Here is a 12457-nt window from a genome sequence, read left to right as displayed (position 1 = left end):
CACAAAAATTGGATCCCTCCCTGCTCCATCTCCCTCTCCCAGGACTCTGTGAGCGCTCAGTGCTGCAGCAAAGGAATGGGAACACCTTGACAGCTCCACCTGAGACACCCAGAAAGGGCTGGAAGGAGCAAAGGGGACCCTCCCAAGCTCTTTGCAAAGCACTGGAGGTGTTTTAATGACTGTTTTGGATCCCCGGGAGCCAAACCTCCTCCCACTCAGCCCGGGGTGAGAATCCACCTCCTCCGCCGGGCCGCGGGATTGTTGCCGGGCGGATCGCGGCCGGTAGAACAGGTTCTGTCTGCAGGGAGGTGTCTCCCCGAGCCCTGCATGGCCCAGGCGCGGGTCCCCGGCTGGCAGCGAGCGGGGCTGGGGCAGTGCGGGGCACGGCGGGGCAGGGCGGCTCTCGAACCACCGCAGGTAGATAAGGAGCCATGTGATGCTGCTGCTGGCGGGCAGGGTAAAGGTGCACAGGGAAATAACCTTGCAGGGGGTTCCTCCCTCCTCCTCCTCCTCCTCCTCCTCCTCCTGGGGGAGCAGAGTCGCTGATCCCTCGCTCTGGATGCCCGCTCGGCTTTTGGGGGCTTTTTGAGACTCCCCAAAAGCAGGAATGTCCTTCAGAGGAAGGAACTGGTCCGATCTCTCCAGGTAAGGGCTGGGGATTGAGGTTTAACCCTTTGCGGGGAGGGCTGGGAGTGGCCCAGGGGGGTTGGGGAGGGAGGGGAGATGCCCTGGGAGGGTTTGCTGTTTGCAGAGGGGAATGTCAGCCCCAGGGAGAGCTCGGGGCTGATGGACTTTGTGGTGGCCGGGCAGGACCAGAGCAGGTTTTGTTTCTGCTGCCTGGGGAGGCTGAGCCCAGGAGAATTACCGGGATGAGCATTCTCGCCCATGCTGGACACACTTTGGGTCCGTTTTGCCTTTTCTGGGGGGAACAGACCGTCTGGGCTGTGCCTCCAGACTTGCCCTGAGTGGGCTGGGGGCGTTTCCAGTCCCCCCTTGGCCCTGCAGCCGCTGGGAGCGTGTCCTGCTCTGCCCTGCGGAGCCCTGTGCTCTGCTGTGCTGTGCTGTGTGTGCTGTGCTGTGTGTGCTGTGCTGTGCTGTGCTGGGCTGTGCTGTGTGTGCTGTGTGTGCTGTGCTGTGCTGTGTGTGCTGAGCTGTGTGTGCTGTGTGTGCTGGGCTGTGTGTGCTGTGTGTGCTGGGCTGTGCTGTGCTGTGCTGTGCTGTGTGTGCTGTGTGTGCTGTGTGTGCTGGGCTGTGCTGTGTGTGCTGTGTGTGCTGTGCTGTGCTGTGTGTGCTGTGTGTGCTGTGTGTGCTGTGCTGTGCTGTGCTGTGCTGTGTGTGCTGTGCTGTGCTGTGTGTGCTGTGTGTGCTGTGCTGTGTGTGCTGGGCTGTGCTGTGTGTGCTGTGTGTGCTGTGCTGTGCTGTGTGTGCTGTGTGTGCTGTGTGTGCTGTGCTGTGCTGTGCTGTGCTGTGTGTGCTGTGCTGTGCTGTGTGTGCTGTGCTGTGCTGTGCTGTGTGTGCTGTGCTGTGCTGTGTGTGCTGTGTGTGCTGTGCTGTGTGTGCTGTGTGTGCTGTGCTGTGTGTGCTGGGCTGTGCTGTGTGTGCTGTGTGTGCTGTGCTGTGCTGTGTGTGCTGTGTGTGCTGTGTGTGCTGTGCTGTGCTGTGCTGTGCTGTGTGTGCTGTGCTGTGCTGTGCTGTGTGTGCTGGGCTGTGCTGTGTGTGCTGTGCTGTGCTGTGTGTGCTGTGCTGAGCTGTGCTGTGCTGTGCTGGGCTGTGCTGTGCTGTGTGTGCTGTGCTGTGCTGTGTGTGCTGTGCTGTGCTGTGTGTGCTGTGCTGAGCTGTGCTGTGCTGTGCTGGGCTGTGCTGTGCTGTGTGTGCTGTGCTGTGCTGTGCTGTGCTGGGCTGTGCTGTGTGTGCTGTGCTGTGCTGTGTGTGCTGTGCTGTGCTGTGTGTGCTGTGCTGAGCTGTGCTGTGCTGTGCTGCACTGTGCTGTGTGTGCTGTGCTGTGCTGTGCTGTGCTGTGCTGTGCTGAGCTGTGCTGTGTGTGCTGTGCTGTGCTGTGCTGTGCTGTGCTGTGCTGTGTGTGCTGTGCTGAGCTGTGCTGTGCTGTGCTGAGCTGTGCTGTGCTGTGCTGTGTGTGCTGTGCTGTGCTGTGCTGTGCTGTGCTGTGCTGTGTGTGCTGTGTGTGCTGTGTGTGCTGTGCTGTGTGTGCTGTGTGTGCTGTGCTGTGTGTGCTGTGTGTGCTGTGTGCGCTGTGTGCGCTGTGTGTGCTGGCCTGTGCTGTGCTGGGCTGTGCTGGGCTGTGCTGTGCTGAGCTGTGCTGAGCGAGCCCTGAATCAGCGGCACTGACTGAGCAATGCTGAGCCATCCCTGAACAATCCCCGAGCCATCCCTGAGCCATCCCTGAGCAATCCTCTTCCCAAAGAGTCATCCAGAGCAGGGCAGCATTTCTGGGCATCCTGGGCTGGGTCAGGGGCTGGCAGGAGCCAAGAGCAAGGTGGGATCAGCCCTGGCCCCCTGCAGACCCCAGGGCAGACCCCAGGGCAGAACCCAGGGCAGACCCCAGGGCAGACCCCCTGCAGACCCCAGGACAGACTCCAGGGCAGAACCCAGGGCAGACCCCAGGACACACCCCAGGACAGACCCCCTGCAGACCCCAGGGCAGACCCCAGGGCAGACCCCAGGACACACCCCAGGACAGACCTCCTGCAGACCCCAGGGCAGACCCCAGGGCAGAACCCAGGGCAGACCCCAGGGCAGACCCCCTGCAGACCCCAGGACAGACTCCAGGGCAGAACCCAGGGCAGACCCCAGGACACACCCCAGGACAGACCCCCTGCAGACCCCAGGGCAGACCCCAGGGCAGACCCCAGGACACACCCCAGGACAGACCTCCTGCAGACCCCAGGGCAGACCCACCAGCCTCAGCTGAGTTTCTATCACTGAGTTTTCTGATAGAAACTCACAGAGCCACGCTGTCCCACAGATCAGAGCAGGAATTCTGGTCCAAGGGGATATTCTGGCTCCGAGGTTTAATTGCAAACCTCAGTGCTGAGTGTAAGAACAAGGAATGCACAGAATCCCAGAATGGTCTGGGTGGGAAGGGACATTAAGGATCATCCCGTTCCATGGGCAGGGACACCTTTTACTGTCCCAGGCTGCTCCAAGCCCTGTCCAGCCTGGCCTTGGACACTGCCAGGGATCCAGGGGCAGCCACAGCCTCTCTGGGCACCCTGTGCCAGGGCCTCCCCACCCTCACTGTGAAAATCTTCCTTATTTTGGTTGAGACCCCACTCCTGGAGCCCCCCAGGTCTCAGCTGGCTCTGCCATGGGTGGGATGGACCCAGAGGCCCCTCCAGCCCTGTCCAGACCCATCTCCCCTGGGCCAGGACCTGCCCCAGCACCAGCCCAGCTGGATCCTGCACAGCCCTGCAAGGGATTTCCTGAGTTCTCCTGAGATGAGGCAGCACAGAAATGTCAGAAAGCTCCTCACTAATCATTGACAGGGCAGGGGAGGACAAGGCAGGGACACTCGCCAAGGTTTTTTTGGTTTTTTTTTTTACTCATCTCTTTGAGATAAAAAAAAAAAAAAAAAAAGGTAAGACAGCGAAAAATAAATCCCTCTTTGAAAAGAGGAGGGAAAGGTTGGCAGAGCAAACCCACAGGCCGATGGGTGGATCACTCCATTACAAATAACTGCCTGTGGAGGAGCTGCCTGTGCACGGTGCCAGGTTTGTGCTGCCTCACAAGGTGATCCAAGGCAGGAAAATCCCATTTTCACTTGGGAGGAGACTGTCGGTGTAAAATCAAAGGTCGCCATGAGGATTGAGCCTGGCATGGGTGACATCAGGGCTGTCACTGCTTGGGGGACGGGAGTGCAGAGGGGGATTTGTGTCCCCCCATCAGGGGACCTGGGGATGAGCCTGCACAGCTGGATCTCTGTCTGTACAAACAAGGAGTGGGGCTGTTCCACCTGGGGATGGGGCAAACCCCAGCCTTCCCCAGCCCCGGAGGTTCCCCTGGAGCTCCCCAGCCCTGGGTCCCCATCACTTTTGGGGCTGTTGGGCCATGGGGTCAGCAGGAGAGGAGGGAAGGGCAGCACTGCCCTGTCCCCACCTGTATAAATTCCCTCTCCTGCCCTTCTCCTCCTGGGGGCTGTAGCCAGCTCAGTTATTAGGAGGATTTGTAGAGAATTATACCAAGGACGAGGTGAGAGATCTCAGAAGAGGCCCCTTTCCCCAGGACATTTGTCTCAGGCGTTTATTCTTTGAGTTTCCAGGGGGGAAAGAGGTAGAGCAAAGGAAGGGGAGACAATTTATAGCCCCCAGCTCAGGGAAGAGACAGCTGGACCACAGCCAGGGGGGTCAGGGAAGGAAGGAAGGGTCACTCTGAGTGCTCAGGGACTCCAGGGGGTCGGGAGAGAGAATTTTTCTAGAGAATTACAACAGCCAGCCTGTCCCTGCTCTGTCCCCAGCCTGTCCCTGTCCCCACTCTGTCCCTGTCCCTGTCCCTGTCCCTGTCCCCAGCTCTCAGCCTGTCCCTGTCCCCACTCTGTCCCTGTCCCTGTCCCCTCTGTCCCGCTCTGCTGGCCCTGCCAAGCCCCACCTGCCCCGAGCAGGAGGAACAGGAGCCACGGGCACTCAGGGGGGTAAAGCAGATTAATTTATCACCGGCTGTGATTACTGAGTAACTCGGAGCCAGCAGCGAGTCCTCACGGCCCTGCCCCGCTGACTTTGGCTAAAAGTCAAATTCGGGACAAAGGCATGGACGGAGCTGGGATGAGGTCCCAGGATGGATCCTGAGCAGGGAGGGTCTGTTGGGGTGCCCAGAGCTCCCTGGGGTTCCCTGCAGTGTTTGTGCCTGATCGAGGGCTCGTGTTAGGGGAGAGGAACCTGCCTCTGAAAAGTTCCATCCAGCCAATAAAAATATTTTCTAACAGTTCATGTGCCAGCACAGAGGGTGGGCAGGTCTGGCACAAAGAAAGGAGAGCAGAGCTGGTGTTTGCCGGACAAGTTTTTTATCCCAAGGGGCGTTTTATTTTAAAAACCAAACCAAACCAAACCAAACCAAAACAAAAAAACAACAAAAAAAAAAAAACCCAAACCAAACAAAAAACAAAAAACAAAAAACAAAAACAACCCCCCCCCCCAAAAAAAAAAAAAAAAACCCAAACAAAACAAAACAAAAAAACACCAACAGGCCTCATCTGGCTTGCGCAAATTAAAATTGCTCAAAGATTATTCCAAACCTTGTCTTTTTGGCTCAGTCTGTGATTATAAACAATTCCCAGTCCAGGCCCATGCAGGGGGGAAGAGGAGCCCCATCCCCAGCAGAACCTCTCAGCAGTTCCCTTCAGCCTCTGATACTTTTGCATCTGAGGCTTTTTGCTCTATAAAAATTAATTTGCCATCACCACAACTCGTTTCTGGCCTGAAATCCTGTGCCACAGTGGTGGTTGCCCTTCCAGTCTGCGTGGTTGAGGTGTGTGTGGTAGCTCAAGGGTCCTGCTCTGGCTCAGCTGGGTTCAATATCCTTCCCCTGGAAGGTTTGTTTAATATGGGGATGCCTTTGAAATTACTGCTCCCTCCAGCAAGAGCAAATGGGAGCTGGGAAGTCAAGTGCTCACTTTGGGAAGGGTTCTGCCTCACCTGGGTGCAGTGAGAGCAGTTTGGGACACTTGGCTTGTGCTGGCAGCACCCTTCTCCAGCAAGGTGACTCCTGCCAGCCCCGTGGCCTTACCCTGGTGCAGCAGTTCCTGTCTTGCCTGGCACCAGCACTTTGGGGTGCCCATGCAGGACACAGCCCCCCATGTGCTCGTGTTTCCCCCCAAACAGCCTGGCCAGGCAGAGGACCCTGGAGGATGAGGAGGAGCAGCAGCGAGAGCGGCGGCGACGGCACCGCAACCTGCTGTCGTCAACGTCCACGGATGAGGAGCCCTCCAGCCCTGCCAAGGACACCAGCCCAGCCTCCAGCAGGTCTGTGGGGTCCTGCTGGCACTGCCCCTGCTCCTGGCACCGAGCCCTGGCAGCTGTGCTGGGTGGGAATGGCTCCTGTGCCCCAACCCAGAGCCCCTGGGAGGAGGGATGGGCTCCCCAGGAGGGCACAGGTGGGATGGCTCAGGTGGGCTCCCCATGGCACAGCAGTGCTCCTGGGGCAGGGCTGGTGCAGGGCTGAGCTCGGGTGGGCTCCCCATGGCACAGGACTTGCTTGGTGCTGGTGTCCTGGCGTGAGGCTGCAGAAATGCTTCATCTCTATGTCAAAAAAGGAAAAAAAAAAGAATTTTTTTCCAAACTTTTCCTCAGACAGCCGAGCTGGGGTGATGGGGATGAGAGTGGCTGCTCTGCAGGGAGGACTCCAGGATGCCAGTGGGATTTTTTATGTCCCTCTCCAGAGCCTTTTGCCTCACTTGTAGCATGAAATGCACCCCTCTGGTCCCAGATACTGAAGTTGTCACCCCATATTGTCCCTACCCCAGACCTCCATCCCTGGTGAAGCCCCCGGAGGACGGCGAGGACCGAAAGCTCCCGGAGGTGCTGAAGACACAAGAAGGGAGAAGGACGAGATGCACCCCAGCAGTGTCTGAAAGGCCGAGGCAGGAGAAGGAGCAGAAGGAGCAGGCAGGGGTGGGGGAAAGCTGCCAGGAGACAGAGCCACAGCCCCAGAGGAGGCAGGAGAGCAGCCAGGCTGCAGAGCGGGCTCAGGAGGCAGCCAGGGGCAGAGGGGACCTGCCAGGAGACAAGAACTCGGAGCCAGGCTCGGAGAGGAAGGTGGTGGTGAGGGCACGGCTCCAGGACAAAGAAAAAGGAGTGTGGACTCCTCGGGGGGAGCAGAGGAAGGAGCTGAAGGAGCCGCCAGAGGTGGGGAGCTGCCGGCTGCGGGAGGTGAAGATCCTCACCAGGGTGGGGAACCACAGCGCGGAGGAGAAAACCTCAGCAGGGACCTCACCCCCAGAGCAGCAGGTGAGCAGGAGAGGATGGGGCTCCAGGCCTTGGGGGGAGAGCTCCTGGGAGCCTGCTGGGAGGACCTGAGAGAGACAGCCAATAGTGCCCAAAGGAGGGAAATGGGACCTGGAGGATTTTGGGGGAGGTTTTTCTGAGAGCTGCAAAGCACGAGGTGATGGACAGGGCCCCACTGATTCCTCCTTCCCCCCACCCCTGGTCTGTGCTGTCCTGATCCCCTTCTCCAGCCAGTCCCTCTGGTTGCCACCATGGTGACACTGAAGGGCCATTTGGGACTCTCTATGTCCAATTGAGACAAATAAAGGTTTGGAGGATTTTGATCTGCAACTCCAACCCAGTTCCCACCCCGACCGCTCAGCTCCTGCCCCTCAGTCTGCTCTGCAGGGATGCATCTGATGTCTCCTTTTCCCTCAGCAGCCATCCAGGAACCCCTCAAAGCAGGTAATCCAGCTGTCCCCTCCCCGGGATGAACCTGCAGAAGAGCCAGAGCCTTCTCCAACTCACGTCACCTTCAGCAGCTCCATCCGACGGGCCAGTCCCAGAACCGTCTCCTTCAGGGTAAGAGCTGCAGCAGGTGGGGAAGGGATTATTCCATTGAGGCAGTGGAGGCTGGGGGGAAGGAGGGGTGGCTTTGGCCTCTGGGGTGTGTGGTGTCGTGGTTTGAAAGAAAAATGAGTGAGAGGCTCCGAGTCAGAAATACAATTTAATAAGAAGAAAGGTAAAAAGGTAAAATAAAATAAAATAAAATAAAATAAAATAAAATAAAAGCGATAATACTAAAGAGCACTGCCAGAGTCAGAACACACCCTGAGCAGGGTGGGGGGAGCAGTCCAGGTGAGGGGCTCTTCCTGAAGCAGTGATCCCACAGAAAGGTCTGGGAGCTCTGCTCCTCTGGGAATCCAGTGGCTCAGGGCTGCTTGTCCTGTCCCAAATCCCAGATTCTCTCCAGGTGGGAATGCTTGGCTCCTCCCCCTGGGCATTGGGAGCATCTCCCAATGGGATGAGGAGTCGTGCAGTGGCTCCTTGATGGCCCATTAAACAGAGAGAGCTCCTGGAGGGAGTTCCCTGTGAGTCCTGGGCAAGGCATTGATGGGCCATGAGCAGAAGAGCCCAAAGGAGGGGCCTGGGAAAACACTGCCCCACCTGGTTCCAACAGCTCATGGGGATGGGATAAATACTGTGAGCACATCCTACAGCACAACCCAGGCCAGGTGGGCAGAGCCTGTTCCCAGAGGTGTGTTCAGAACTTTCCCTTGGTCTGGGCAGGGCAGTTCTGCCCCTCTCTTCCCCCTGTTTTCCCTCTCCGTGTCTGACTGAAGGCGTGTGAGGATGAACATGTCCAGTCCATCTTCCTTATGCTGGCCAGAAAACTCATGGGAAGTGACAAGGAAACAGGGAGCTCCTTGTCCTCAGAATTTACAGAGCCACAGGAATTACCATCCACCTTTCCAGCCTTTCCAGCCTTATGTGAAAGCACAGGATAAAAATAACACCCATCCTCCCCCTCACCCCACGTTACAGCCTGAGAGTATATTTCATTTCAAATGAGATCTCTGCAAAAGTGATTGAAGAGGCTGGGAAAACCAAGAACTGTTGAGATCCTCCCTGCTGTGAGTCAGGGCTGACTGGCTACACTTGACTGACTTCCACGAGGCTTTATTGGGAATAAAACTGTTATCACCATGAAGTGTCTGCAGTCTGGGGAGCTTTGAGATATGAGATAAGCTCTGGTGTGGGTGCAAACGCAGCTTTCCCGGAGGAGATCAGTGAGATAGTGCTAATCGTGGATAAGCAAAATTCACTGCAGGATCTCCTCTCCTTGTGTCTTCCAGATCATCTCCAAGAAGCAGAAAGAGGAGAGCCAAAGCCCTCTCACGAGGAGGTCAGCACCTCTCATCACGTTGTTTTGGTTTGGTTCCTGTGGGGCAGGAATTGCCATCCTTTGTTTTCCAGGGGAGGAGGAGGAGGAGGTGATGGGCCTGGCACAGACCTGCTGGACATTGGTCCCCAGGGGCTGGACATTGGTCCCCAGGGGCTGGACATTGGTCCCCAGGGGCTGGACAGGGCAGGCAGTGATGCTCAGCAGGGGACAGGACAACGTCCAACCTGCAGCTGGCATCTCAATGAGATCCTGGAGTCACAGAATGCTGTGGGTTCCAAGGGACTGTAAATGCCTCATTCCAACCCCTGCCATGGGCAGGAATATCTTCTGCTATCCCAGGCTGGTCCAATGTCCCTTAGGGAGTCCCCACTGTCCCCTGAGTCATGGAGTTCCTGTGTCTGCACAGGTCCCACCCTTGGGGACATTGAAACAGGGCCATGAGAGCCTGGCCTGGCTTTGGTGAGATCAAAGGATCTCCCTGCACTCCATGGGCTGGTGCAGGCTGGAGGCAGAGCCCCACTGACACTGGGGGTGATGGCAGAGCTGAACCCAGGGCAGGCTGAGGAGCCCTGAGCTATTCCAGTGTTCACTGTGGCCCTGGAGAGGTGGTGACACACAGAGATCTTGGTCACCAGCAGGAAATGGACTGTTTGGTTCACCTGGCAGATAAATGCAGGATCCTGGGTGGGATGGGATCTTCTCCTGCCAAGTGCAGCTCCCCAGGACCACGGGCTGAGTCCCAGGAGATCCCGAGGGGGGCTGGTTCCAACTCTTCCTCTTCCTCACCAGTGCCAGTCTGAGGATCCCGGGCAGCAACAGCACCATTGGGGAGAAGCTGGAAAAATATAACTCAGCTGTGCAGGTACCAAAGAGCCCTGGCAGAGCCAGGCAGGGCTGGGAGGGATGTGTGGGGTGACCTGGAGCCCAGTGGGGAGGGCAGGGCCTGAGCTGCCCCAAATACCAAATACCAGAGCTGATGGGGATGAGGGAGATGGTCCCAGGCAGGAAAAGGGATTGGCCTCAGGGTTTTAGGAGCAGGGACCCTTGGAGGGGGTCTGAGGATGCTGCACGGCCTTGCAGGGAGGGGATGTCCTTTGGAGAGGGTCTGGGGATGCTGTGGTCCCTTGGGTTGAGGCATTTGGGGGTGGCTTTAGGGCACACAAGGCTGCGAGCTGGTGATGGGCAGGGGGACAACCAGACCCCAAGGGGCTCAGGGTGTGTGTGCTGTCAGAATCTGGACTTTGCTTTGCTGACTCTGCTCTGTCCCCCAGCGCTCGGAGGGGGTGAAATCCTCCGTGTCTGTCCAGAAGAGCCGCCTGCTCTCCTCGGAGGGGGTGGCCAGCAAACGCAACTTCTTCGAGGGCAGCGCTCCCAGCAAGGCAGAGCCCGCGGCGCTCAGGAAGGTGAGATGGGGCTGCTCTGAGTGGGGTCATCCCAGGCTGGGGGACACCCCCTTTGGGGCAAATGTCCCCTCTTGGGACACCAGGCAGGGGCTGCTCTGAGCAGGGACACCCCAGGCTGGGGGGACACCCCCTTTGGGGCAAATGTCCCCTCTTGGGACACCAGGCTGGGCCCAGCTGGGATCGGTGGGTGCCAGGGCTGAGTTTGGGCACAGGGACTCTGCGGGTTCCTGCCGAGAGCTGGGATTTGAGGAGCTGGGATGGAGCCAAGGCGTGGGCTGGGCTCAGTCTCCGTGTCCCAGGGACTGGGCTGGGTGACGTTCGTGCAGAGGGAGAGCTGCTGTTGTAACCCTGGTGTCCCTCTGTGCCACAGGACAGCCTGAAGATCCCGGGATCGGTGACGTCCCGCATTAACCTGTGGATCAGCCGGGCTCAGGAACCTGCCAAGGAGGAGAACAGCAAGGTACCGGCTTGTGTCAGCCTCGAGGGAGAGCCCTGAGACCGGGCAGACCCACAGGACACGGTCTGCACCTCGGGGAGGGGTTAAAGGGTGAATTAACCCTTGGCTGAACCTATTAAAGGGTCCTGCCCCAGGTCCTGGGCAGGTCTCACTCCTCACAGCACTGCAGGGCTTTGGCCACTGCCTGTGGCACCCAACTGGCCCAGGAGGAGCAGCTCCAGCTCCAGGAGAGGTGAACCCAGGCTGGGCTGGGAGATCCCACTCCCCAGACACGTCTGTGCCAGCACAGGGTTTGCTCCTGGGGTCACTCCTGGAGAAACTCTGCAGCTTCTTGGTCAGTTCTCCTTTAACTGCACCTGCCCTGCTGCTGTGGCTGGAGCTGCACTGGGCTTTGAGGGTGTCCCAGGTGCAGGATCCCAAATCTGGCTGGTTTTACCTGGGCAGTGTGTGCTTCAAGGTCAGACCAAGGAACACTGTTCAGGATGCACAGGGGAAAACTTTTCTCCTGTCCCTTCTCACTGTCATGTTTGCAGGAAATCCGGAGAGTCAACAGCCTGGCCAAGAGAGACGTCTGGATAAAGCAGCCTGGAGACTCCTCTGGGGACACCAAGGTCATTATGGAGCTGCTCTGAAAGCTGGGGCACCTGTGGGGCTGGGGCAGGGCCAGGATTGGGGGGAGAGGGGACATGGGGGGCTCAGCAGCCTGCGATTTTGGGGAGTCAGGGACACCTGGAGGCATCTCTAAGGGAGGGAAGGGCTCTGGTGTGGGAGGAGAAGGGAAGTGGCCTGTGAGGGGATTTAGGGGAGACCTGCCTGTCCCCTCCCTGGCTGGGGACAGCCACTGTCCTGTTAAACAGCTCCCTCAGGGGTGGTGGCAGCCTCGGGCACAGCCTCAGTGGTTCCTGTTTTCCCTTCCAGCTGCAGTAACACCAGCTGTGCCATCAGACCGTCCGGGACAAACCGCTTTGCTCCAAAGATCAAAGCCCAGCCCTCCCCAACCGTCCAGCAGCCACTGCCACGAGCCCCCCGTGCCACCCGTGGGTGCAGCCCAGCTCTTGGGGCCCCTCTGCTTGTGGGATGGGAAGGGAGAGCCTGGAAGAGTCTCCCTGTGCCCCCAATCCCCCTCCCTGCCTGTCTGGGGGTGCCCAGGCCTGCAGCTCCCCGTGGGTGCTGAAGGCAAACTCCTGCCTGGTTTGCCCAGCACGTTTTGCTGTTCTGTCCCTGATCTCTGCCCTGGGCCTGGGGATCCCCCACAGCTCCCCGGCAGCTGGGAGGGGTCAGGGGGTGAGGACCTGCCTGGCCGAAGGAGCTCCAGCTGCACCTCCATGGACCTGTCTGTCCCTGTTACCTGGGGCAGGTGGGGTGGGCTGGTGTCACCCCCTGCCAGGCTGTCACTGCCAGGTGGGCTGGTGTCACCTCTGCCAGGCTGTCACTGCCAGGTGGGCTGAGCTGGTGTCACCCCTGCCAGGCTGTCACTGCCAGAGGCTGATGTTGATGAACTCTCAGGGGCTCAGAGATGTCCCATGGAAGAAGGGAGGACTTGGCCCTGGTGTTTCTCTCCACACACAGCTGAACCAGAGACTTGTCCTTGTCCCTCCTGTCCCCTGACCCTTCCTCCAGTGCCCAGGGAGGGTGAGCCAGCCCTGGCCATGGTCACAGCCCTGTTTGGGGGATTTCATGGGGCTGAGTGAGTGCCCTGTGCTGGGCCCTGTTTCCCTCTTGTGTTTCCTCCTGAGCCCTTTGCTGTGCAGCCCCTGCA

The 12457-nt window shown here is 58.6% G+C and overlaps 1 protein-coding gene across 2 annotated transcripts; it reads left to right on the top strand.

Moving 5' to 3' along the window:
* Positions 1-119: 119 nt before the first annotated feature.
* On the top strand, positions 120-11935 carry LAD1 (ladinin 1). Of its 2 annotated transcripts, none has more exons than XM_083878691.1 (10): positions 120-645; positions 5832-5972; positions 6473-6956; positions 7374-7514; positions 8789-8838; positions 9628-9700; positions 10110-10241; positions 10612-10701; positions 11232-11309; positions 11617-11935. In XM_083878691.1, the coding sequence occupies exons 1-10, from the start codon at positions 608-610 to the stop codon at positions 11623-11625; spliced, it is 1236 nt and encodes a 411-aa protein (XP_083734817.1). In that variant the 5' UTR covers positions 120-607; the 3' UTR covers positions 11626-11935. The 2 variants fall into 2 exon arrangements, with proteins under 2 accessions (XP_083734817.1, XP_083734816.1); XM_083878690.1 differs by having other exon boundaries at positions 7371-7514.
* The last annotated feature ends 522 nt before the right edge of the window (positions 11936-12457 follow it).

This window comes from Zosterops lateralis, assembly GCF_965231275.1.
Source record: "Zosterops lateralis genome assembly, chromosome: 26".
In the NCBI taxonomy this organism is placed as follows: Eukaryota; Metazoa; Chordata; class Aves; order Passeriformes; family Zosteropidae; genus Zosterops; species Zosterops lateralis.
Note: the sequence above shows the minus strand (reverse complement) of the source record. Positions and strands in the feature narration are given on the sequence as shown.

What these genes read in the sequence shown, in the direction of transcription:
- LAD1 (XM_083878690.1), top strand. Translation starts at nt 608, where the DNA reads ATGTCCTTCAGAGGAAGGAACTGGTCCGATCTCTCCAG. An exon ending in CCAGAACCGTCTCCTTCAGG is followed by an intron (nt 7,515 to 8,788) that starts GTAAGAGCTGCA and finishes TGTGTCTTCCAG; the next exon opens with ATCATCTCCAAGAAGCAGAA. An exon ending in CCAAGGAGGAGAACAGCAAG is followed by an intron (nt 10,702 to 11,231) that starts GTACCGGCTTGT and finishes TCATGTTTGCAG; the next exon opens with GAAATCCGGAGAGTCAACAG.